General features: G+C 36.6%; 1 protein-coding gene across 11 annotated transcripts in view; it reads left to right on the top strand.

Moving 5' to 3' along the window:
- Positions 1–27,997, top strand: part of PRKN (parkin RBR E3 ubiquitin protein ligase) — a 1,390,810-nt gene that overhangs the window by 352,231 nt on the left and 1,010,582 nt on the right. The window contains exon 1 of one of the 11 annotated variants that reach the window (XM_055269048.2): positions 23,160–23,338. The exons of the other annotated variants lie outside the window; for them this stretch is intronic. Coding sequence (XP_055125023.2) covers positions 23,237–23,338 — 102 coding nt within the window. The 5' untranslated portion in view covers positions 23,160–23,236. Of the gene's footprint in view, positions 1–23,159; positions 23,339–27,997 lie in introns of those variants that run through there. 11 annotated transcript variants of the gene reach the window in all.

The raw sequence follows: 27,997 nt of genomic DNA, 5'->3' as shown, positions 1-27,997 counted from the left end.
GGGTAAAGTAATAAGGAGTAACAATTCCTTTTTTCACACAAGGGTGCGGTCTGTGTTCTTTGGAGGCAAATACTGTTGTCACTGCCTCCTTGAGCGGGTGCCTGGAGCTCCAGTGGGCATGCAGTTGGGGCAAATGAGGGAGACAGAATCTAGTCTCCCAACTAAGAAAACACTAGTTGGGAGATAGTGTTTTCTTATCTATCTCCCAGCAGATATCGCCCAGATAAGTATCTGCTAAGTATCAGAATGAAGAGCTGAAAAGGATGTTCTTGTTTCTCAAGAGTGGGATTGAGGCTAGCAGGGAAGCTTCCCAGGGAGGGTGGTATTTAACTGGAGTTTTGAAGAGTGTGTACACATTCCCAGATGCACAGGGCACAGACGGGGGCCTCAGACCTAGTGGCTGATGTACCAGACAAGAACCTTGAGTCCATGTCCACCCAAAATTCAGTGAAAAGTATATTTATTTGTGTATATGTGTTATATGTTCATATGTGTATATATATATATATATATAGAGAGAGAGAGAGAGAGAGTGAGGTGTGTGTTTGTGTGTGTGTAGAAAGCCATATTTGGATCAGATTGGCAGAGTCTTTCTTGTACTAAGGAATTTTCAAAACCATTTTGTAAGTATATGTCCAGTATCCCTATCCAAAATTCATAGGACCATAAGTGTTCTGGATTTCAGACCATTTTTCTAGAGTTTTGAATATTTGCAGTATACTTAACTGGCTGAACATTCCAAATCCAAAATCTAGAATGTTCCAGTGAGCATTTCCTTTAAGTATCCTGAAACAACATAAGCAACTCCAGGCAGTCTATGACACATGTTTATTAAACCATGTTAAGGCTCTTTTGTAGACACCAAATACACAAAGAAATGGAAAAAAAAAAACCAGGAGTTGATAAGCAGATCTGGATCTTCTTACCGGCCCCCCACCCCTACTCCACTGGCTTTTCTGAAGTATTTTTTGCTTGAAAAAATACCAGCTTGAGACCCTGGTTACTCATCACTGCAGCTCACACTTGAAGGTGTTAAATTTAGTCTAAAGCTGTTTCATTATATTTATAAAGTTTGGCCTAAAGATTTTGTCCTTCACTCTTCTCAGGAGACATGATTTATTAGGTCTCTTTTTCCATAGTTTAAAATAAATAGGACAGTCATTATAAATGCATCCCTCTTAATAGACTCCATAGCAAATTCTACTACAAAGACTATTGTTACACAAAAGACTAAATTCTGTTACTAAAATTGTTCTTAATAATAAAATCACACTAGATTATCCACTGACTACACAAAAAGAATCTGTTTTATTATGAACACTTTTTGTTATACATAAAAATTATAAAGATTCAATTATGAGAGATTAACAGACTACTTGGTTAAAACAAATACTGTTTAGCTCACGTTTAAAACTCTTCAATTTTAATTGATTCATAGAGGCTCTGACTAAAAACCATACTTCAAACTCTTAATATTATCTTCCTAATAGTCATAATAGTAGCCTCTCCAAAATACTATATTTTCTCAAATGTTTACATACAGCCATCTATAAAATGTCAAATGGTCCCTATTCAACCCAAACAATAAAAACTCCAAAAAGTGATCAACAAGTCACTGTAACATATAAATGACACACTGACACCAAAAACTCAAAATAATAATAACTAAAAGTACCACTAAAGCCAGCAGTAAAGTTTGGGTCACCCTTTCACCTAACCAATAAATAAATAAATCAAACATAAAATTATAAGAGGCTATTGTTTTTGACTAAACTCATATACTAGGCTCCAACCGACCAGACCAAACTAAACTAGTCACTCATACTAAATATCACATAATCAAACTAAAACTTAAAAAAAATAAACAACTATAGCAGACCAGGTTTTATCTCCTAAAAACAAAAAGTTTCAACACACAGAGGTTCCCTCTACTCTAATCCTTACAGAAAAGTAACCTAAAGTCCTTCTTTTCAGTTTACAAAACCCACTATCCAACTGCTTCCCAATAAAATTTGAAACCGTGTGAATATGTTTATAATAGTGACAAAATGTCATCAGTGCCTAGAGTTTTGGTTAACCCCTCGTGATATTTGGAGGTTGACCAAAAAGAGAATTGTTAAAGCAAATTTAGCCTAAGCTGCCTCCTTGCATATTTTAAGTCTGGCCTAAAGTTTTCCCTGTACAGAGTAAACTGTGTAAACAGGCTATAACCTCCTCTTGTTCCAATCACGAAGATCACCAAGTTTTGGCCTCTGAAAGGTGGCAAATTCTTCAAAGCATGTTCAAATAGACACCAAGGTGTAACCAATACAACTGTTTCTGTACCTCACTTCCATTTTCTGTACATCATTTTCCTTTTTTTTCCCCATAAGTCTTCTTTGACCGCACAAAAACACTAGAGTCTCTCTAAACCTATTCTAGTTTGGGGGCTATGTGATTCACTTTACTCAATTAAACTCTATTAAATGTAATTTTTAAGTGCTTTTTTGAACAAAGGTTCGTGGCTGTAAATATTTAATAATTTTCTTTCTTTAGATGTTGTTAAACATGTTCTTTTATGTCACCAGAAACAAAAGATATGTAACAAGGGTATTAAAATTCTGTAAGAATTTCCTATAAAGGAAGTATTACATAGGCAGTCATCAGTTTCTCATAACTTTCTTTTTCCCAAATCACAACAAGAATTCCTAATTCACTGAGTCAAAACTGTTGCACATTTTAGCTTCAAAAGTTACGAAATTAAGAAAAAAAAATCAATCACTTGCCAGTGTTAGAAAAGAAAGTACTCAGGGTTCTGTTTAATCTTTAAGGAAGAGGTTAGAAATGTCAAATAACAGGCCAAATAAGAGTTATATATTACCATCCAAGAAAGAAATTGTCCAAGAACCATAGTTTATTAATTCAACAAACACAAAAGAGGCTTACTACTACTTATTGACCAATAAGTTATAAACTTAAAATTGCCAAACTCACCTTTACATAGCCAAATTTTTCTCAAAAGAAAACTTAAACTTGCAATGAAATTCTGTTATACATGAACGCTCCGTTGAAGTAGCTATTATATTACTATTTACATGTCGTTAACCATTTAAACCATTATTTTCCCAAATATTCTGTTCCAGTTATTCATGTCTCATTAGTTGTGGTAGGTAAATGTACTTTCTCCTCACTGTCTTATTCTCTCAAAGAGATCTATTAATTATTTTTAGTGCTAGAGAAGGGAATTGACCTGAAAAAGTACTCCTGATAAAGGTGCATGGTCTACATCCAGATAAAATTGCCTACTCCTCCAGTAGCTGACACCATGATAAACAAAATCAACACATCTAGAGAATCTTCCATTTTACATACTCAGTCTTTTTCTCCACTCAAATTTCTTGCCTCTCTTGAAAATGATTTTTTAAACACGATGTGGAAAAGATACATGGGCTTTAGTGTCAGGTACACCAGACTGCAAAGTCCCCTTCTTAACCATGTTTTAAAAAATTTTATTGATTCATTTCTTTGTAATTTACAATTTTTTATAATTTCAACTTTTATTTTACATTCAGGTGGTACCTGTGTAGGTTTGCTGGATGGGTATATTGCGTGATGTTGAGCTTTGGGGTTCAAATCATTCTGCAACGCAAGTAGTGAGCATAGCACCGAATAGCTAGTTTTTCAACCCTCCCTCCTCCCTCGCTCCCCTCTCTAGTAGTCCCCAGTGTCGGTTGTTGCCATCTTTATGTCCATGTTTACCCAACCCTTAACCCTCTTTGAAGTTATTTTTCTGGTGATAAAATGAAGATGCTAATATCCATCTTACAGGGCTGTTGTGAGGATAGCATGTGTAGCATATGTGAGTAAACTCAGTGTGGTGAATGGAGCACAGTGTGTAAATGAGAGTGTCCCAGAGTCTCCAGGGACAAGTTTCTGGGATGTTTACTTCTGCCTCTGGCCTGGAGGTTTGCATGCAAATAGACCATTAGAAATAATGGATTGCTTGCAGGGACACAGCCACTTGGCACTGACTTCCATCAAATCTCTAGCCAAAGATATTCCCCGGCTGCAAAAAGACATGGAATCTGTCATTCTTGTTTTCTCTATAGCTGTGCAGGGTCAATAGACTGAAGGACAAAAAGTAGAAAAGAATTTAAGGAAACCAGTATGTCCTTCAGGAGGAGGCAGAAGGATGGCATCCACTCCAGCTTTCTCCTGGGCTTCCAGGAGGCTGGACACAGGGCATCTGGCCACACCTCCTTCTTCTTGAAGATCTTCGTGCACTTCTGTCAAGAAAGTGCTGGAGCAAAATAATCTGCCAATCATGCCCTTCCAATGTTTCCACTTCAGCAAGCTCATTCATTCCAAACTGAGGAGCCTCAAGAGCCTCAACAGCCCACAGGGCTGCCATGTTTGAGGAAGGCAGGGAAGGGACCCACTGTAAGAAGGGGAGGTGAAGAAACATAATAACATGCTGCTGTACAATTACCCAATTTGTTGGCATCACAGAACTGGAAAGAGAAGTGATGGGTGGAGCAAAAATAAAGATTCAGATTCTTAGGCAGTGTACACAGTACCATTGAGTACCATTGTGGAGTGGATGCCATAAATAATAATCGCTAAGTTTCATCGAATGGTTATTATATACCAGATAACACCTTAATTGTGTTATTTTATTTGGTCCTCACAGCAACCTGTGGGGTAGATAATGTTATTCTCATGTTTATAAATGAGGAAACTGAGTCTGGAGAAACTAAATAACTTGTATTTAGGGTCACCCCAGTAGAAAGTGAGAAAGCCAGGTTTGAAAGTCTGATATTCAGATCCCAGAATTCAGCTGAAATAATGCTTAGGAAGAGTCCTGTGTGTGTTGGCAGTCAGAACTCGCAAAGCTGCATGAGGGCAGCTGTGAGTCACCAAGGGACTCTGATGATTAGCAACACCTGGTCACCACACTGCTTTCTAAAGAGGACAGTTCCCATTACCTGCGGGGTGCTGCTTTGTTGCCTGAGGATTTGGGTCGGAGCCCAGAGTGAACTGCTTGAAATAATACATGAGCACTTAGCAGTGTCCCTTCTTCTCTAATCTGTCCCTAGGAAGCATCCCGCCTCTCCTGGGAGCAAATGTTGAACAAATGGATTGAAAGCATACCAAATAATTATCTTGCCCTAAGCATGAATCGTTTCACCTTCCCACCATGGCCTTCTGTCTTCGTCTGGCTTTGACTTGGATCAGGATGTTTGATAACCAGTGATGGCCATTGGGCTAATAGCAGTAGCATTCTGGACAAGAAGCCATGTACGGAAAACACCCATTGGGCTCATAAGTTCCGAGTAGCTGCGTTCCATGCTCAGTACCATTTGTCCAATGATGCCCATAAGCCAAGCTGTTGGTTTTTCAGTATCGCTCACTAAACTCTTTTTCCAGATACAAGAAGTCCTGTAGGACTCTTAGTGAACTACTAATATCCCACATAATACTACCATTCATATGCCAGGACATACTAGTAACGTCTACTCTGGAGATGCTGATAACTCAATTATTTGCTGTAACTATATTCATTTGTACTGCTTTACATAGGTTGGATACAGAAATATTGCATGGAGTAAGTAAACGTGAATTTCACTTTGGCTTTGCCACCAGCTTCCATTTTTGTAAGTTTATTTCTCCAAGAAATCTAAGTAGATTCACCTTTCTTTCTCTCCCACCCCTCCAATTAAAGTAATCATTATGCTAGTTTAATGGGATAAGTAGTACCTTTCTTCATCTTTTGTTTGACAATAAAATTTAATTTGGGGAAATGAAGTTGTTTCCTGGATACCTCAAGCCAATAAAATAGTGACACGAAGATGAATATTTATAAAACATTCTTGGTTTTTCAGTCCAGTGTCCTTATCATTTGCCTTAGTTAGTGATATCAAAATACTATGTCTTTTATTTCTGTATTAAAAAAAAATCTCTGAATTCGAAAGGGTTAATGAGATATATCTCCATGAGAGGCAACATCCAAATCATCTGCCAGGTGAGCCCACCTTGTCACAAAGGATTGTGACTGACAGCAGAAAGAAAGCAGGCATGAGAAAACGAGATGCAGTCAAGAGCTGATGATACATCAAAAAGGAAAGAAAGGTGAAACATTTTGACTACAGCAAAATTTGCTGTTAAGCTTTTTCTATGGAGAGAAAAGCTTTCTTCATAGACAAAACCATAATTCAAGAATTACCACTCAAAAAGAGTAGGTGGCCACTTGATGACAGAAAGGCCATGTGTACTCATTCTTGATGACAAGTGCAGGGTGACCTAGTTGGGGGCTTTCACTCCAGCAAACTGCCTCAATTCCACTGACCCCATAACAAGGATGCTTATTTTTCCAAATAGCTGCAAGTCTTGAGGCAGGATACCATCAGGGTTGGCTAACTCAGCTCCCAGGTCTGCCATCCTTAGTGCTATGCAAAATGTAGATAGGCTTTGTAAGGGAAGAGGGGTTATTTCTGTTATTATAAAGAGGGGAGTTCACCTAAACATCATCAGCTACCCTGTTGTTGGTTCCTATCCCTGGATGCTGATTTCTGCCAGTGATCTCTGCCCTGGGGAGGATGAAGAGCTTAAATACATTTAAACTACGTACTCAGTGGACTGTTAGACTTAATTTGAAACTAATATCTTTACTATTTTTTCCTTGTAAGTAAAATCCTTAATTGACATTACCAGATGCTGAACTAGACAAATGGCTAATATTTTTGTGGAATGTGTACAGTTATATCACCCACACAAATTGGCTAATGATCTAAATATTTTTTAAAAGACATTGGGTAGTATAATAAGAGTCACGCCTGATGTTCAAGGGTAGATTTCTGGCACTGATATCTTTTAATCATGTAGAAAATTTTCTCAGGCGGAATGATATTTCATAGAACCAGAGTTTTCTTAGCTAGGGACAGCACAGCACCACCACCTTTTCTGTTTCTAGAACTGCCTCTTCCCTTGTGCTCCCTTGACCTCAGACAGTGAAATGACATTTGCCAATTCAGTATAAAAATAACAACAAAAGAACTTATTCCAGAAAGTTTCCTGTTTTGTTTCTTTTTGGATACATATTTGAGTGGGATTTTGAAGCTAACCTGAAGTATAAGGGACCTTTATTATGGGTTTATTTGACTTAGTATATGTCACCTTTGCAACCAGCAAGCTTATGCTTTATTTCATTTTCTGTGAAAACGAAAGAAATGGGAAAATAATCTCACCAAAATATGGATGGGGTAATGAGTGCTAGTGTCCATGCAACATGTAACCATGGCTTAGCTGATAAAAAAGAAATTCCTATTGATGTTATCTTTTTAATCACAAGGTAATTGTGTTGACAGCTAAGAGAACTAGGCCAATATTACAAGTAGCCTAAGTGAGCAGCAGAGACACAGGATTGGCTCTTAGTAATTGTGAAAAAGCACTTGGTTGTTGGCGTCACAAATTATGCTGTATCAGTTGGAGACAATATTTGAAGGACATTGAGGAGTTAAGAGAAGGTGACTAGCTAGCTGCCACTGGTTGTCTGCATTAAGAGGTATTGCTTTGGCCTAAATCTTTTGACTTTCTTTCCTAGATGTTCTATACATTCAGTGAGAAGTCAGCCTGTGTTTGCATAAGCATTTCTGTCACTGCCCACCCAGCTCTGAGGACAGAGTGTGAGCTTCTGTGCTGCTGGTACCTTTGGGATTTGTGCTGACTCGTCATAAGCCTAGGAGGGCCACAGAGAGAAGGATGTAAGGATGTAAGAAGGATGACCTTCAATGTCTTCAAGAATAGTTGTGTTTTCAGAAACAAGGAGACTTCCATGTCCTGATGGCAATCAGTGTAGAAATTCCTGGCATTTGGCAACAGCATGGAATCACATTCTATAGTAATGCAAAGAGTCTGGCTTCTGTCTTCTCAGGTAGATTCAACAATGTCCTTAACTCTCCTGGTAACTGCTCTAAAAATATATTTTAGAGTCATAAGAAGCCCAGTTTTGGCCCCTCACTCTCTAACCTGTGTAGACACCCAGATATGCTCCATGCACTCTTGGGTGTGAGAGTGATTCCCTGTTCTCCCAACCCCTCTCCAGCCACGCCCTTTGTGCTGCTCTGCAATGCTTGGCTCTGGAGGCAACTGTATTTCCCAGATGCCCTTGCCGGCGAGTTCCTGTGACATCTGCTCAGTGGATCCAAAGGCAGGCCAGGGGAAAGGCGCTGTCATTTTCTCTTTTCTCCCCTTTCCTCTCTCCTGCGTCTGGAAGTGTCTGTGATCTCTTCTCCATGCCACTCCTCCGTGAGTGGGAGGCAGTGCCTTGGTGGTTTCCACCCACTCAATTGGCCCATCCTCAGAGGTCCTGGCATGCACTCAGCACTCAGAAGTTCTGATAAAGTACTTTCTCGAGTTTCCTGAGCCCTGGGGGCAGTAGCTGTTCCCTACAGTTTACCAGGTGATCTAATCTCACTCTATCCCTTTTTTCTCTCTTTTTTTTCCTTTCTGCTCTTCTAACATTTTGTAATAGATTTCTTGTATTCAGTGCACTCTTAAGAAGTACATAATACATCTTGTATGTGGTGGGATTAATAATACTTTAAATAGTACACACAACCTGTCTGAAAAAGGCCCGAAAAGAGCTGTGAAATAATTTATACTCCTTTTCTTAGTGAGTCCACATTTAGGAATCTATCCTGTGAATGAAATCAGAGACGGTCCTGGAGATTTTATGAGCATGGGTTTTCATTGGTGGGTTAATTTTTAATAACAGAAAAAGGAATTAATTGTAGAACAATAGGAACCATTAAAATACACTCATACAAATTACGATACACATGCACATTAAGATACTGTACCATTATTAAAAATCACATTTTCAAAAGAAAATGTTCATAGCATAAGTGAAAAAACAGTGTATTAGCCTGTCCTCACGCTGCTCTAAAGGACTGCCTGAAACTGTGTAATTTATAAAGGGAAGAAGTTTAATTGACTCACAGTTCTGCATGCCTGGAGAGGCCTCAGTGAACTTACAATCATGGTGGAAGGGGAAGCAAATGCACGTCCTTCATCACATGTTGGCAGCAAGGAGAACTGCTGAGCGAAAGGGGAAAAAGTCCCTTATAAAACCATCAGCTCCCCTGAGAACTCACTCACATCATGAGAACAGCAGGCATGGGGGTAACTGGCCTCAGAATTCAACTACGTCCCACCAGCTCCCTCCCATAACATGTGGGGATTATGGGAACTACAATTTGGGATGAGATTTGGGTAGGGACACAGCCAAACCATATCAAACTGTATACAAAAGAGTATGAGGGAATGTTGTATGAGGGAATAAACGTTTTAATTTTTTAAAATTTATTTTATTTTGAGATGGAGGTTCGCTCTTGTTGCCCAGGCTGGCATGGAATGGTGCAATCTCTGCTCACTGCAACCTCCACCTCCCAGGTTCAAGCTATTCTCCTATCTCAGCCTCCCAAGTAGCTTTTATTATGTACCACCACGCCCCGCTAATTTTGTATTTTTAATAGAGACGGGGTTTCTCCATGTTGGTCAGGCTGGTCTCTAACTCCCGACCTCAGGTGATCCACCCACCTCGGCCTCCCAAAGTGCTGGGATTACAGGCATGAGCCATCGCACCCGGCCGGGAATAAACATTTTTATAAACACCCCTTTATAGGTATGAGCAAAGAAACATTTCTATTAATACACCTTTACAGGGAATGCAGTGGAAAGAAATCAGGCAAGTTTCTATTGGGGTGATTTTTATTTTCTGTGTTTATTTTTGAAATTTTAAAGGAATGTCCACCATGACTATTTTTTAATAAGCAAAAAACAATTAATATATTTTAAAAGAATAATAGTTCTTATTATAGCATATATAATAATAAATCCCAGTTGGATATAAGATCTAAGAAAACCAACCAAAATCCTTTCAATCTTGTATGATAATGGAAGAAAACTAAAATGACATTTTGTAATCCCAAAAGATAAAAGAATAAAAAAGATTTTCAACAATGATTAATTTGGAGATAAAACACAAATGTGATAAATATAAAAAGATTCTTTAGAACAAGGTGATTTTTAATTTACAAAAAAATTATTATAACCTATCAAATTGGCATTATAAAACTGCATTTGTGGGAAAAGGGCTGTTCCCATAATATTGGTGACAATATAAATCACCATTAAAGCTTTTTTGCAGTACTCTGGGCAAGTGCCCATCAACATTTTGTGTGCACAAATCTTCGGGCAGTAATTTTACTTCGAGGCATCTCTCTAATGCAAACGTTCGTGTAAATGTGCTACAATCCAAGTTGAAGTATATTTCCATTATCCATCTTCTCAGTGGACGTTTATTGAGAGCCTATTATGTGGCAGACATCGTTCTAATAAAGGACACATTAGAGCACACCAGAGACAAATCTTACATGAAAACAGTAAAGAGTAAGAAATACATGAACAGGATTATTCCAGAGGGCGATGGGTGCTATACAGAAAATAAACCGAGAAGGTATAAAAGATATTGACTAAAGATAAATTAGATTGTGTAGGAGCTCTAGAAAGACCTCACCAAGGGAGTAACCTTGGAGCGAGTGATGAGAGAGCGGGAACCACCACGCCAATACCTTGGGACAGGACATTCCACAGAGATGCAGGGACAAGGTTGGCACAGCCCAGTCATGGAAGAAAGGCCAGGGGCACAAAGATTTGGTATAAGAAGTTCCAGAGGAAGACAAAGACAGATAGTAAGTCACCTAAGATTCCACGGGCTATAGTAAAAAGCTTGAAGTTGATGTACATATTTTTGTTTTTGAAACAGTAAAAAATTAGGGGAAAATATTTCAGCATTCATCAGTAGGGGAATGGTTAAATACATTACTGAATATAATCATCTTGTAAAGTACTATCTAGACATTAAAAAAATAGAAAGCTCTGTATTTACTGACATGGAACAATGTGAATCGTGCTATTAAATGAAAAAGCACATTACAGAACAATACACTTACAAAATACAATATCAAAATATACATATACACACAGATAAAGGTGAAATTCAGAGGTGGGGATGTGGGAATTTGACTTTTTACTTTATATACTTTTGTTTGATTTTTTTAAATTATGGATTTATTATTGATAAAATATACAAAGGTTACAATACTCCTGATTATAAAAAAAATGCTTAGTAAAGTATATTTAGAAAACTGGGAAATTGGAACGGTTTTTAGCCAAAGAAAATCCCACACTACATATTGGCAAAAAAAAAAAAAAAAAAAAAGAGAGAGAAAAGAGATTTCTATTCTAAAAAATGCCTTAGGGCTTGTAGTTTCTTATAACTTCTGTGACTACCTATGGAGTATAAGTATTAGATTGTATTCTACAAATTGACAGTCCAGGATCATATTCCTGATTGCTTTGTTTTTTACACAAATATCTTTATCTGAACTCTGGCTCATTCTGGAAATGTAAGCCTCTCCTGCCTCTTCCTGATTCCCCTTCACACCCGACAAACATGTCAGTTGTGCAGCCATTTTCTGGTTTAAATTTCAGAACACATGAGAGGGCCCAGCTCGCCGCATGTTAAGATAATCCTTTAAAGGTTGCTCTTTAGCCATGTGAGCTTGCAAGATAAGGCACCGAGCGTGGGGCTTTCTTCATTCGAAAGAGTATTTTGAGAACCTTCTTTGATGTTTGAAGCCCCTTTTCTTCTGACCTCCCACTTGCCAAAGTAGATACTTTCTTTCTTTTTTTTTTTTTTTTTTTTTTTTTTTTATTTTGGGAACATTTTACCCCCAGGGTAGTTATAGTCAAAAGAAAGAAAAGTTTGGAATTTCTTCTATTGGAACACCACTGTGTAATTGGAAGGCGCAAGTCTCCACGACACTGATGACAACTCAAAAAAGCTCGAATTAAGGAAAAGTCCAATTGAAAGGTCAAGGTATGGAAACAGTAGAGATAATTATTTGGGTATTATTTTAAAGAGCAATGCGTTGGTGAAATATTCATCATGATTGTTTTTGGATACATTGAATACCAGTTATTTATATTCTTGAATCATACCAGTGAATGTCTGTGTAGATGGTATTATCAAGCCTGGGGTTTGATTTTACCCCACTTACAAATCAGTGAGCCTGCTACTGTATCAGGCTGCTGGTGGAAGACATGAGTCTTGGGGCCAAAGGCAAAGGGCTTTATTACACAGTGCTCAGCAGTGCAGCAGCTTGTGTGCAGGGAGTGAAGCAATCGGCTCAGAGGGAACCTACTCATGGGTGGATTTGCATCACAGCTGGTGAATACTGAGCTGGGACTACTGTTAGAGCAAGCCGTATGCAAGCTTTTTGTCTAGGGGAAGACCTTGCCTTATCTCTTTAGGTTACCAGTTGCATAAGCAACCCTGAGTAATAGTCTGTTAAAAGTGGACAGGATCTTTTGATCTTGGCAAGTCCAGCAAGATGTATAGAAGGGAGAGAGGCCCAAAGAGGACTGTATCTCCCAGTGAGTTGTAATTTTATATCACAATATCTAATAGTATATAATCATGTTAACATAGTCATGCATATTACATATGCATTTCAAGTAATCTTTTTAAAAGGTTTTTGTTAACTGAAGTCATACTAGTGAATAATGATGACATCTTTGCTTCATTTTAAAAAAGAATAAGAAATAATTTGGAAAAAGTAGCATAGAAATGAAAGAAGAAAAATGTCACTTTTCTTGTGCTGTCAAGTTTGGATTTATAGTTCACTATGACTAAGTATGGAAGAATAAACAATTTTCAAATAGACGTATTTATTAGCTACTAAATGGAGGTACATTAAATACAGGTACCTTGATGGCATATGGGTTTGTATAGAAAAATACATTTTTTCATACATAAAGGGGGTTAGTGGTAACACAGAACTTCAGATCCAACATAGAAACCAAACTGAATTACAGCAGCATCAAAAGATTTTCAAAGAGGGGCTTTGGAAAATGTACTTTGAACTGCCTCTGCAGGTCACTAATACAGACACGTGCCTGGGCAGGGGCATGGAGGGCCAAGTGAAGCTAACCCTCTTTCCCGTAACTCAAGTCAGGGAAAACAATTTTTTTTTTTTTTTGAGAAGGAGTCTCACTCTGTCGCCCAGGCTGGAGTGCAGTGGTGTGATCTTGGCTCACTGCAAGCTTTGCCTCCTGGGTTCATGCCATTCTCCTGCCTCAGCCTCCCGAGTAGCTGGGACTACAGGTGCCCGCCACGACGCCTGGCTAATTTTTTGTATTTTTATTAGAGACAGGGTTTGACCATGTTAGTCAGGATGGTCTCGATCTCCTGACCTCATGATCCACCTGCCTCGGCCTCCCAAAGTGTTGAGATTACAGATGTGAGCCACTGCGCCCGGCCAGGGGAAACAATTTTTATAGAATAGTGTTTTTTATTGTGAAGGATAACTTTTTGTGAAATAAAGTTTTTTCTGGGTTAGAGGAGGCTTCCTCATGTACCCTGCACACCCTGAGTGCTTGTTCACAGTTAGTTTTGGAAGGGAATAGCAGAAAGAGCAAGACGAATGTGAGTCCGCCTCTTCCTACTATTGTTTCTTAATATTTACAGTGTCTCCCATGTTAGTCTGATTTATCTAACAGAATTTTATTCTATCCTAAAAGGAAGAAAAATAAAATAGAGAAATAGGTGTAATTTTCAGTAGTAATTTATTTTTAATATTATTCAATTTTAATTCAAATAGGATTATTTTTCAGTTATTTTACATGGCCCTTATTTTTGAAAGTTAAACTTGTATCTGCCACCTCCCACCCCCAAATATCTCAGTGCATTACTATTACTTTTTTAAAGATAGGTAACTAAGCATTATACTATTTCGAGTCACAGAAATGTGGTTTGTATGTTCCAAATAGCTGAATTCTAAAATTGATAGGATACAACGTTTAAAACATATGTTTTACATGGTAGAGAAAAATAACAAAAACATTCTTGAGATGATTTGATTTTTCATAAATTAAATGTAGACTTGAGTCAATTTATAAATTGGCAAGTAGAAGTAACAGCATGTTCTTTGAGGCTTTATAATTTATCTACTGAACCATAATTTTATAAGTGAGTATCCTTTTGATACTTCCCTTTGGAAAACTGCATATTTGGCAAAATGTTTGGGATCTTTTACTTTTAAACATTTAACACACACGGTATAGAATGTGAGCAATTCATTGTTGAAAATCTGAGAGCTGCACAGTCCCTATTTTTCATATTTCATATACATGCCTTCCTTCTTTTTGGGGTGGAATTGTAATTGCCAGCTTTGGTTATTTGATACTTTTTTCTTAGTAGGTCTTCAGCTGTTTCTCCAAGAATGTTATAGTTGATGGCCTCAAGGTTTGCTTTGGTATCAGGCTGCACGTGTTTACAGAGACTGGAAGTACATGAGCAGATAGGACTCTTGGCATATTGACACTATAATTCCTTTAATGGAAAAACTTAGACTTAATTTGAACAGAACATCAAACCTATGCAGAGCACGCTTGCATCACTGCTGCAAAAATCAATGTGGCTTTTTTTATAAATAAACAATAATTAAAAGACAAGCCAGAAAATTTCTCTCCATTTTCTCTCTCTTGGTCTATTGGTATTAGTCTGCTCCAGCTACTATAAAAAAAAGTCTCATAGACTGGGCACTTAAACGCACATGTTTATTTCTCTGAGTTCTGGAGGCTGGAACGTTCAAGATCAAGGTGATTGCTGGTGAGGCCTCTCTTCCTGGCCTGCAGAGAGATGCCTTCTTGCTGTGCCCTCACACAGAGTAGAAAGAGCTCACTCTTTTTTTTTCATCTTATCAAGCTTCCAGTCCTGGCTTGTGACCTCATCCTCGTGACCTCATCTAACCCTAATCACCTTCTAAAGACCCTACCTCCAAATACGATCACATTGTGGGTTAGGGGTTCAACATACGAATTTTTGAGAAACACACTTTGGTCCATAACCCTTTCTCTCTCTCTCTCTTTTCCCCTAATGAGCCATTCTAAATGCAAAGCCAACTTCTGAAGTAAAAATGTAGCCATCTCAACTTGACTGATGTTTACAAGTTATGGTTTCCTGGGTGGTGAAGGGCCTGTCTTCCCAGCTAAGAAGATGGATTGTCTTGTTTCACAGCCAGCATCAAAGGCACTGGATGGGATGCCAAAGTTTCTGATGAGAACATTTCACTTAAGATAAAAGGCACTTCTAAAATCCTGGGACTCTGTTTTGCTTTGTTTTGCTTTTCATTTAAATTTTCAGTAACCATCAAAGCTGTCAAAAATGTAATTCAAAAACTCATCATTTATCCATGTTGTCTCTCAAAGGCCAGTTCCTTTATCCTTTTACCATTTTTAATCAGTATGTCTCATGCCCAGCGCAATCAGAGGTGCAGAACCACTAACTCCATCACTAAGCAGAGGTGTTAGTAGCCACTGGCCCGTGGTGTGCCAAGGAAACACAGAAGTAACAAGAAAGGTGGAGGAGAGCCTCACAAGGATCTTACCATTGTCGGTGTTTCCCTTTGACTTCTTTTTTGTTTGTTTGTTTGTTTGTTTTTTGAGACAGAGTCTCGCTCTGTCGCCCAGGATGGAGTGCAGTGGTGCAATCTCGGCTCACTGCAAGCTCTGCCTCCCGGGTTCACGCCATTCTCCTGCCTCAGCCTCTCCGAGTAGCTGGGACTACAGGCGCCCGCCACCACGCCCGGCTAATTTTTTTTTTTTTTGTATTTTTAGTAGAGACGGGGTTTCACCGTGGTCTCGGTCTCCTGACCTCGTGATCCGCCCGCCTCGGCCTCCCAAAGTGCTGGGATTACAAGCATGAGCCACCGCGCCCGGTCCCTTTGACTTCTTGACCTCTGTGAAAGATTTCTGGTTTGCATGACTTTGTAGGTTTTTTGTTTTTTGGTTTTTTTGTTTGTTTTTTAAAGAACAAATGACTTATGTGCTTATTTTTAATATTCAAAAAACAAAAAAAGATGTCTGACTGTATCGAGAGTGGACAGAGGTTTTATAGGAAATACCTAAAAACAATTAAATAAAGGTTACCATTCTTTTGAAAGGAAAGCCTTTTTCCTTCAAAATCCATTAATTTGTTTAGCACTTATTTTAAAAGGAAACTGAATAAATGCAAATGTTAGGGGATGTATATGTGAATGTGGCATTGCCCAAGTAAACGATTCACAGAAAAATTAGGAATTGTTGAAGAACACCTTACTGCAGTTCAGAAAAGTGAGTGCCATGGATTAAATAATAAATATTAAAAAATAAATGGACCATAAGTTGCACTATTAGAAAGCACACTTTCTGTTGGTGTTATTTTTAAAGGAGTGCGATAAGAGAGAGGAAACAAATTTTTCCACTTATTTTGTTCCAGGTACCACACACCCACACCCACATCCACCCACCCACACACGCACACATATGTATATATAAATTATATTTTGCCATATTTTAGTGAGAACGTAACTGAAAAGTGAGAATTTGAAAAATTATAAAATATTGTATGACATGGGATGAGAAGTGAGACAGTTTAGAAAACATTTTGAAGAATAAAACTTAATAATATAAGCCAATTATAAAAGATTTTCAAATAAAAATGTGTTCTATGGCATATTCGTTCTATAGAATATTGATGGCTTCTTTGAAAAGAGGATGCCACAGTGAAATAGTTTAGGAAACCCTTAACTAAACATGTATCTTTACCGTAGGAATTTTCCAATTCCATTAAGAGGCAAATGTCTATTCTCTGTATAATAATAATGATTCTTGAACGTATTTGACCACTGAACAATATTTTTCCTTGCAGCAGATCAAGAAATGGGTATTGAGACATTTTGGGAAATACTGGTTTAGCTGCCTCAAATGCAGGAAGTGAGATGACTTATAACCATGTTTATGTTTTTTTTTTTTAATTTTAAAAGGTATTTTTAGTTATAGCAAAGAAAAGGGAATACTTAACTCATGGTTTTATTCTTTTTTGAGAAAATACTGAGGAGATTTCACTAGCAAATTAACTCTTGCAGTAAAAAAGATGATTGGTTAAAAGTCAAGTGATTGAATTTTTTCCTGATTCCATTACTAAGACTTTGGACAAGTTGAGTTAACATCTGTCAGCCCCATTTTCTAGCTCAGTGAAATGAATTGGCCATGTTAGGGCTCTGAAAACAACTTTCTCAACATTTGTGGAGCTAAATTCTACCTAATTTTCCGAATGTCCTTGACAAACCAAATCTAGATAAGTTAATTTATTCAATCAGTCACCTCCCAAATATTTATTTAGCTGGTGCTTTTCCTCTGCTGTGGCTCTTCCATGTACGTGTGTTCCTATGGGGCTGATGGGCTGGGAAAATGGGAGAGATGATTTAGGAAACAAGTAAACAAATATGTGAAGAAAGTGATTATATATATATATATTTTTTTTTTTTTTTTTTTTTGAGACAGTGTCACTGTGTCACCCAGGATGGTGTGCAGTAGCACAATCTCAGCTCACTGCAACCTCCACCTCCCAGGTTCAAATGATTCTCCTGACTCAGTCTCCTCAGTAGCTGGGATTGCAGGCACCCGCCACCACACCCAGCTAATTTTTTTATTTTTAGTAGATAGGAAGTTTCACCGTGTTGGCCAGGCTTATCTCAAACTCCTGACTTCAAGTGATCCACCCGCCTTGGCCTGCCAAAGTGCTGGGATTACAGGCATGAGCCTCTCTGCCTGGCCTAAACAAGGTGATTTCTGATAGTGAGCACCTACTTTGGAGAAAAAAAGTCTAAAATGTTAAGATAGGGATAGGAGACACTTTATGATATGCTGCACTCTAGATTTAGAGAGCTAAATGCATCCACTCAAGAGTTTTTAATGATCTTTAATAGTATCTACTAGAACTATTTCAAACTTGGTGAAGTGTATTTTTATCATGAATATGGCATTGTCTCAAAGATAAGAAACCAAAAATAAGTTCTTTTATGAACAGAGTAATGTAAATTTGTAGCACTTAGAAGTTTATAGTCAGAAATGCTTTCATTAAACAATTTAATTATTATTTTATAAAGAAGGAATAGAAAAACCTTAAATCTGTAAATAAGGGTAAGATTCTCAAACAGTAAAATACCAAGATTGATTGAATTAGATTGTGGAAGTATTTTGATAGCTTACAAGACTGGAAAGAATCGTGCCAGGTAACTTTCAGTATGGCAAGTGATAAATAAAGATTTGGAAAAATATTCCAAACTGTTTGCTAAAATTCATAAACTAACTTTTAGAGCAATTTTTGGATTACAGACAAATTTCACTTACAGAAAAATTGCACAAAGATTTTTCCTATTTCTCCCCCAACACACACATACACTTTCCCCGTTAATAACACATCTTGCATTTGTGTGTTACATTTGTTATAATTGGTGAAGCAATATTGATACGTTATTATTAACTGAAGTCCATAGCTTCCATTCAGCTTCATTCTTTGTGTTGTACATTCTGTGGGTTTTGGCAAATGCCTAAATGGCATGTATCCACCATTATAACATCATACAGAAGAGCACCACTGCCCTAAACATACCTTGTACTCCATGTACTCATCCCTCCCTCCTTCCCCTGAACCCATGGCAATCACTGATCTTTCACTGCTTCTACACATAGTTTTGCTTTTTCCAAATATCTTTTAGTTAGAGCCAGAAAGTATATAGCCTTCACAGACAGACTTTCACTTAGCAATATGCGTTTAAATTTCCTTCCTATCTATTTGTGACTCAATAATTCTTTTTATTGCTGCATAATATTCTGTTGTAAGGATAAACCAGAGTTTGTTCATTCACCTGCTGATGCATTAATGGACTTCTTGTTTCCAGGTATTGTCCAGATATAAATAAAGCGTGACTGCTGGATTGCATGGTAAATCTGCTTAGTTTTGTAAGAAACTGCCAAACTATCTTCCAAACCGGCCGTAACATTTTGCATTCCCACCAGCAATGAATGAGAGTTCTTTTTACTCCACATTCTCACTAGCGTTGGCTGTTATCAGTGTTCTGAATTTTAGCCATCAACTAGGTGGGCAGTACTATGTAATTGTGTTTTATTTCTAAATTCCATAATGACATATGACAATGAGCATCTTTTAATATGCTTACTTGCCAGCTGTATTTATTTATTTATTTGGTAAGATGTCTGCTTAGATCTTTTGACCATTTTAAAATGGGTCCCTTACTTACGTGTTTCTGAGTTGCAAGACTTCTTTGTATATCTTGGATACTAGTCCTTTATCAGATATGTATTTTGTGAATATTTTCTCTCTGATTGTGACTTGGCTTTTCATTCTCTGGAGAGTGTCTTTTGCAGAGCAGAAGTCTTTAATTTTAATGAAGCCCTGCCTATCAATTATTTCTTTCATGGATTGTGCCTTTGGTGTTACATCTAAAAAATCACCAGCAAACCCAAGATCATCTAGATGATCTCATTTGTTATCTTCTCCATGTTTTATAGTTTTGCATTTTATTTCGAAGTTCATGGTGCATTTTTAGTTGATTTTTGCTAAGGATGTAAGCTGTAATGATTTATTCTATTTTTTTTTTTTTTTTTGCATGTGGATGTCTGTTTCTTCCAGCATCATTTGTTGAAAAGGTGATTATTTCTCCATTCTATTGCCTTTGCCTCTTTGTCAAAGATCAGTTGACTGTGTTTGTGTGGATCTATTTCTGGGCTCTCCATTGATTTGTTTATTGTCTATCTTATCTATTTTTTTTTTTTTTTTTTTTTACCAACAATCACACTTTATTTATTACTGTGTCATTATAGTAAGCGTTAAAGTTGAGTGGTACCAGTGATATTTGTTCTTCTTCAGTGTTGTGTAGGCTATTCTGGGTCTTCTTCTTCTCCATATAAGCTTTAGAATCAGTTTGTTGATATCCTCAAAATAACTTTATGTGATTTTAATATTGGAATTTAAACTTTGTTTTGACTAAGCAAAAAAATGTATGTTTTATATATTAGATTTTTCTTAAATATTGTGGTCTACTATGGTGGTCTGTGGCCCATGTGACCACCTTACAGCAGTCATAGTGAAACACAGTCTCTTACCATGGTATAAACCATGGTATTATATTCATGAACACTGTAGTCATTTCTTGTCCTGAAAGAGGAAATGATGGCCCTGGAAGAAATGGGATGGGGGTTGTGGGGAGGCTATGAGAGCAGTAAGGGGCACAATTCAGGAACACAGAGTAGAAAGATTAGCATCTTTCAGTTAGAGAAGATTAAAGCTGCAAGAACATTTTCTGCTTTCTACATTACATAGTCAATTTATTGAACAGGTTAATCCTGCCAAGCCATAGTGACCAAGAGTAGATGATACTTAATTACAGAACTCTACATTTAAGGGAGAGAATAAAGGACACGTGGTGGTGGTTTCGGCCTTGTCTCTGAATGTGGCAGGTGTAAAGTGCCCACAGTGCCCTCACATAGAATGTCTAAGATACCCCTGTATACTGAAGGACCAACAAGACTCCTGTGTAAGTACTGCCTGTATCAACCTATAGACGGATCTGCTGGGCAGTTATATGCAGAATCTTCATTTCTTTTGATGGGTTGATCTTTGCTCGTAATAAATTATATTCGAATATTTGTCAAATAGATCAATTAAGGTAAACCTAATTAATCCTTTACCTTGTAAACAAATTCTGCCTCACAAGAGATTTCCCAAGATAGACACCTTGTTCCTGACTTGGTTTCCTTTATGTCACTCAGGGTCCCTGAAATGAATGTTAGAATCCATCAAAATTGACTACGATTTTTTAAAAAATTTGGTTCAAAAGGAAATATCCAGTTTGTGCTGAGCAATTTCTTTTTTAATCTCCAACCCACTTTCCTGCTTATTTTTGCCTTTTATTCATGGTGAAGAAATGGACTTTTCTTCTTGCTACTACAGGTGCAGTTAGGTAAATGGTTTTTGTTTCAGTACTCAATATGGGAAATAATCAGTGAAGGACTTCAGAGAAACAGTATATATTGTTTAGAGGTAATTCCTGACTCCTCTCAGAAATGATATGTGTGTGTGTGTGTGTGTGTGTGTATGTGTGTGTATACATGTATACACACACACACACACACACAAAATGAAAAACTAAATTGTAATATATATAGAGAGAGATGTTTTAAAATTTAAGTTCCAGTTCTCATATCTTGCGTTTTAAAAAGTCTCTTAATTAATGTGAGACATTTTAGATGTCTAGCCGAGAACATAATTTCAAACACCTATAATTAAATTGTAAATAAAGTCTCAATTTCTCTATTATCAATATAACATGAAACTGTATATTATTCTCTAATTCTATGAAAACAGAAAAATATAATAAATATTTTTAAAGAGAAATTCAAACCTGTAGACTGTCTTATAAGGCTTTATATTTCTAATCTCCCACAGAGCCTGACATAGTTCCATTTAATGAGTATTTCTGTTGTTGATGTATATTCTTTTGTTTAAGTGAGAGTAACAATATTTTTTTTTAATTGACTGAGGAAAAGTAAATTGTGTTTGTGTTTAAAAAAAACTTTCATATGATATTTTAAGTCTCCAAATAAGTATAACTGCATAAATAAACTAGTAATTTATTTGCTTAATAAAGACAAATAATACAAAGAGTAAAACATCTGAGGATAGCACTGTCCAAAGGAAAATTCCTCAGTGTAACGAAGGAAGGGAGGAACTAAAAATATACATATTTATATCCGTTAAATTATGTAATAAATGTATGCTTTATTGCTTCATTGGAATATAATTGGCTATAGTAGAGATTTGTCATACACTTACTCTAGCTTATCCAGCTTGTTAATTAGAGGTAGAAATCCCATCTCATTTTTATGCATACCTCATATGATCCATATTTTTAAAGTATAGTTTAAAAAGTACATTTTGCGATTCTGGCCAAAAGAGAGACTATAATCTGTTATATTACTCATTTAGAGTTAGAAGAAGGTCTGATCTCCCTATTGTTCATGATAAGTACAAATGATTTTAATATTGGTAATCAAGCGACTGCTTTGTGATGCAATTTTATTCTCATCTTGTCTTCCTAAAAGTTGCCACTATCTGTCTCGTGAGCAACTGTGAGTAAATGGTCAGAAGATTTATGCTTCTGCCTTGCTATTTTAAATGCCGAGGTACGGTAATAACCGCTCTTTTTGTTTTCTTTTACTGGTGAGTTTTTAAAAATCAAGGAATGGTGTGTATACCTTCCTCTTTGGTTGAGAATGGTCCAGAGAATGTCATAGGAATACATAACATTGAAGAGACAAAGTTTCATATGCTGCAGAATTAAATTCTAGACAAATACATCCATTTCATGTGAATGGATAAAGGAAACTGGTTTGGTTATATTCAGATAATCAAGGAAACTTGTGGAACTTACAACAATAAAATAATAATACAACTACAATCATTATAAAAGCTATGGAGAATTGCATGCTTAAGTTGTAAGTGTACACTTTGTCTCTACTTCCGGCATATTTGCAAATTAAAAACTGTACATTCTTTGCTAGCCAGCATGTGCGAGCAAATACTGACACTATAGACGCATAAAATTGGTCAAGCCCCACACTGGATTTATAAGAAATTTCACAGGTGAGGACACTACAACTTAAGTAATACATGCTCAAAATCATGTAGGCTGTGGGGTTTCGATATCAGTCTATCTAATTCTAATGTCTATGCTCTTTCTATTACATCATGCTACTTTCCAAAATTCCAGGAAATATGTACAAGGTAAACTACATAGTCGATGAATCCAAAAGTTAATTTTTGCAGATTGTGTGTTATTCATGTCTCTATATTTGTCTTACCTTTAATATTCTTCAAAAAATTAAGTAAACATATATGAATATGAATATTTAAATTTTATTCATGTATGTATACTTAATTTTTAAAATTTAACATTTTAGCATTTAGCATTTATTTTATGTATATAATATATAATGGCTAAATAGCATTTAATATATGTGAAAGAATAGCTGCTGAAATGCTTAACACTCAATTTCATTTTTTTCTTTAGCAGTTCCAGTAATTTTTGTGCTGCGTATTCAAGAGAAAGATAAAAATTAGACTTGGTGATTGCATATGTACTTTCTGCTAACCATCCATTCTTACTCTAGGTAGCTTAGAGTCAACTCTAATGTGACTTTCATTGTTTAAGGGGGTGAAAATAAAATCAGAACTTGGAAAATATGGGAAGCTGACTAAATTAACCTGTCGTACAATGAGGTTGACAGCATGGTGGCATTGGTCTGCTACCACCACTTAGTGAGAACTTCTAAAAACACTTGCAGTGGACATTGGTGTGTGAAAAACTTCTCATTCAACATACTACTAAAGGTAATCAAAATAAAATACAGCATTGAAAATTATAGAGAAAGTTCTATTTTTGTTTACTCATTAGGAAATAAAGAACCCACATTTTTGTTTTAAAGTAAGCATGCTGCATTCAGTCCCCATCTATTCATCCTATGTACTTAAAGTTTAAATTATGCCATTATAGGTGCCATTTAAATTTGGGGAAAAAATGGATACTTTTAAGATGTGCAATCAAATCTAGAAAATGAGGTGTCTAGCTTTCTATTGCTAGAATTATAATACTCCCTCTGTCCTTTCTCGATGCTTCCATTACTAAGCAAGTACTAATTAGAGAAGAGCAATGGAAAAGAAAATAATTAGATGTGAGATGAAGATATCTTCTACAGGAATGTGACTATTAGATTTTAACCTGCTTCACTATTTATCTGTTAATCCATGCCCTTCAGGGTGATGCCATGCTCTTCCCCGAGTGATTGTTACTGAAAGTCTCTCTCCTCCCACATTAGAGTTTTTCATAATCAAGATGGCCCCAGGATGCACAGTCACACTGACCTGACCAGATTTTTTGCCACGTAGATTATCTTTCCTAAAACAGTGCTTTGGATTAAGAGACGTTGAACTCAATAGTCTTCAGCAGTCTACAAAAGATAAATGGTTCAGAAAGTTTGACACACAGCCTTTTCTGTTTTGTGCTTAAGTAAAGGCAGTCCTTCGGTTTGACTCACCTTGTTCATTGTGACAACTTTCCATAATCTGCCTTTTCTGCTTCATAGACTACCTGAAGCACAGTGATAAAAAGTAGTTCTGGTTCTCAGGGCCACCTGGTGGGATGACCTGGGTGCAGGGATTTTCCAGATATTGCCGACCATAGGAATTCACTGGGAGTGCTTCAGGGAGACCTATGGTGCTGCTGTTTGTGAAGTCCGTGTCTCAAATCCTTTTGAACCCCGCTGTCAATATTACTGAGCTCTGTGTCCCCTGCTGCAGTCTGTCTTTCATTTGTATCTGACCCAGTAGGGTATGTTAGAACAAGTAGCACTCTGGTGTCCGGAGGGGGTGGCTCAAAACCTTTCTGGTGTCTAGCTTTGACATTTAATGTTAAGTATGCTTATCTACTCAAAGGTGGGAGGAAAACTACCTTGTTTTTATACCACAGGAAAAAAACTCTAGCAAAAAAGTTATATATATTTTTATAAACACACACACATAGACACACGCACACAAACACACAAAAACCTCAGGGTATATACATTTTGACTGGATTCTTTCATCCATTACAATCATTTTGAGATTCATCTATGTTATAGTGTATTTTACAAGTGCCTTCCTTTTTATTGCTGAGTATTATTTCATTGCATAAATATACTACGGTTTGTTTATCTGTTCTGACATTTGGGTTTAAATAGGTTTTGACGAATACATGTAAAGCTGGACATTTGTATAACAATTGTTTGTGTAGTCATGTGCTTTTTTTTGCCTCTTGTGCAAATACCTCCCTGAGAAATGGTCTGGTCCCAAAGAAAATGGCAATCTGTTCTCCAAAGTGGTTGGACCATTTTTCATTTAGACCAGAAACACAGTTGAATTCTAGTTGTTTTGTATTCTTGACAACACTTAGTTTGGTCTACCTTTTAATTAAAAGGTATTCAATTTGACAGGCATGTAGTAGTATCTCATTGTGGTCTTAATTTGCGTTTTCCTAATCGAAAGTAATGCTGGGCATCTTCTCAGGTACTTATTTGCCATCTATGTATCTTCTTTGCTGCAGTGTCCATTCAAATCTTTTGCCCGTTTTTTTATTGGGTTGTTTTCTTCATTTTCCACTTTTTATTGGGTTGTTTTATTTTTTATTTTTATTTTTGGAAACATGGTCTTGCTCTGTGTCCCAGGCTGGAGTACAGTGGCAGGATCATGGATCACTGCAGACTCAACCTTCTTAGGCTCAAGTGATCCTCCCATCTCAGCCTACTGAAGAGATGGGACTACAGGCACATGCCACCTTGCTTGGATTTTTATTTATTTTTTATTTTTTATAGAGTCATGGTCTCGCTCTGTTGCCCAGGCTGGTGGGTTGTTTTCTTACCACTGAGTTCTGCATGTGGTACATTGCAGACGTAAGTCCTCTTTATCAGATATATAACTTGCAAATGCTTTATCCAACTTTGTGACTTGTCTTTTCTATATATTAATAGTATGTTTCACAAGCAGAAAGTCTTAAATTTGACACATTTAATTTGTAAATTTGCTCTTTTTTTTGTCATGCTTTGGGGAGCATAGCTAAAAAATGTTTTCTTAACCCAAGGTCATAAAGGAGTTATTTTGTTTTCTTCTAGAAGTTATATAGTTTTAGGTTTTAAATTTAAGACTATGATCAATTGTGTGTTAATTTTGTATACGATGTAAAGCAGAAATCAAAGTTCATTTTTTGCATATCAATCTCTAATTGCTACAGTATGGTATTTTGAAAAGACTATTCATTCTGCACTGAATAGCCTCTGCTCCTTTATCAAGATCAGTTGTCAACATGTTTGTGTCTGTTTCTGGAGTCTTTTCTATTGATCTATTTGTCTGTATTTGTACCAATAATGTACTCTTTTTTTACGGTAGGTTGATTAGTTCTAAAAACCTGGTAGTGTTCTCTAACTTTGTTTTAGATATTCCAGGTCATTTGTGTTACTCTATAAAATGTAGAATCACTTTGTCAGTTTCCAAAATAAATAAATAAAGCCTGTTGGGATTTTGATTAGGATTGCAATGAATCTATAGATGAATTTGGAGAGTATTGATATTTTGACAACACTGAGTCTTCTAACCCGTAACATAACATACTTCATTTACTGGAGGCTACTTTATTTCCTCTCAGTGGTGTTTTGTTTTGGGTTTTCAATGTCTCTTCTGTCTTTTTCTGTTGTTTGGTCACATGTTTTCCTGTTTTATATATTTTTTTAATGATGTGATAAATGGTAGTGTTAACATTTTAATTTTCCAACAGTTTGTTGCTAGTATGTAGAAATACAATTAATTTTGTATATTGAGCTTATTCTCTTTCAACTTGGCTAAACTCACTTAGTACTTCTGGTAGGAGTTCCCATAGGATTTTCACATAGAAACTGTTCCATCTTTGAAGGAAGACAGTTTTTCTTCTTCTTTCCCAGCCTCGATGTCTTTTGTTTATCTGGAGTTCTTTATTTTGAATTATTGCATTGACTAAAACCTCCAGTACAATGTTGAATAGAAGTGATGAGAGCAGACATCCTCAGTGTGTTCTTCCTTTTACGGGGAAAGCCTTCAGTCTTTTACCGTCAACTATAAAGTCAGCTGTACGTTTTTCATAGATTCTCTTTATCAGGGCAAGGAAGTTTACATCTCTTCCTGTTTTGCATCACCTCTCATTATTGGAATATACTCTACTTGATCATAATGTACTTTTTAAAATACAGTGTTGAATTTCATTTGTGAAAATGTTAATTTTTTATCTGTTTATGAGGAATGTAATATTTTATCTGGTTTTGGTATCATGGCAGTGGTGGCTTCATTGAGTGAGTTGGGAAGTAGTCATTCATTTTTTGTTTGTTTATTTATTTGTTTGAGACAGAATTTCACTCTCTTGCTGAGGCTGGAGTGCAGTGGCGCGATCTCAGCTCACTGCAACCTCTGCTTCCTGGGTTCCAGCGATTCTCCTGCCTCTGCCCCCTCATGTAGCTAGGATTTCAGGCGCGTGCCAACACGCCTGGCTAATTTTTGTATTTCTGGTAGAGATGAGGTTTCACCATATTGGCCAGGCTAGTCTTGAACTCCTGACCTCAAGTGATCCACCCACCTCAGCCTTGCAAAGTGCTAGGATTATAGGCGTGAGCCACCACGCCAGGCCAGTCATTCCTTTTTAATTTTCTGCAAAAGTTTGTGTAGATTCATATAATTTTTACCCTAAATATTTGCTAGAATTCACTAAAAGGTTTTTACAAATTCAGTCTCTTCAACAAATTCTATTCAGGTTATTATCTCTTTTTTATTGACTGACTGTGTCTTTCAAAGAATTTGTCCGTTTCATCCAAGTTGTCAAATTTACTGGTATAAAATTGTCCATAATCTGTCTTTATATTTTTAATATCTGTACAATCTGTAGTGTACAGATTTGCCTTTGCCATTGCTGATGTTATAATTTATGTCTTCTCTCTCTGCCTACAGGTTTATCTATTGTACTATCTCAACTACTTTGCTGTTGATTTTTAGAATTTCTGTCTCTCTTTCTCTCTCTTTCTTTTTTGCCTTTTACTTCAGTATTGGGTAAATTACAGTCTGTAGACCAAATTTAGCCCTGTTTTTGTAAGGCCTTGGATCTAAGAATGATTTTTAGTCTTTTAAAGGGTTGTAAAAAGAAATAATAAGAATATGCAGCAAAACCATAGGAGACTTACAAAGATGACAATATTTATTGTCTGACATTTTACAGAAAAAATTTGTCCATCCCTGTTTTATATAATTGATTTTGACTATGATTCACTTTCTTTGGATTTAATTTATTCTTCTTTATTTAGTTTTATATTATAGAAAATGTCATTGATTTGAGATCTTGGTATTTATTGCATTCGTGGTCAGTTTCTATTGACCACAATATCTGGATATCAGATATTGTGACTTATGCTTTGTGGATTATTAGATTTTTTTTTCTCTTCTACA

This window comes from Symphalangus syndactylus, chromosome 2 (assembly GCF_028878055.3).
Source record: "Symphalangus syndactylus isolate Jambi chromosome 2, NHGRI_mSymSyn1-v2.1_pri, whole genome shotgun sequence".
NCBI classification, from domain to species: Eukaryota; Metazoa; Chordata; class Mammalia; order Primates; family Hylobatidae; genus Symphalangus; species Symphalangus syndactylus.
The sequence above is the reverse complement of the archived record's forward strand: the minus strand, read 5'-3'. Positions and strand labels throughout refer to the sequence as shown.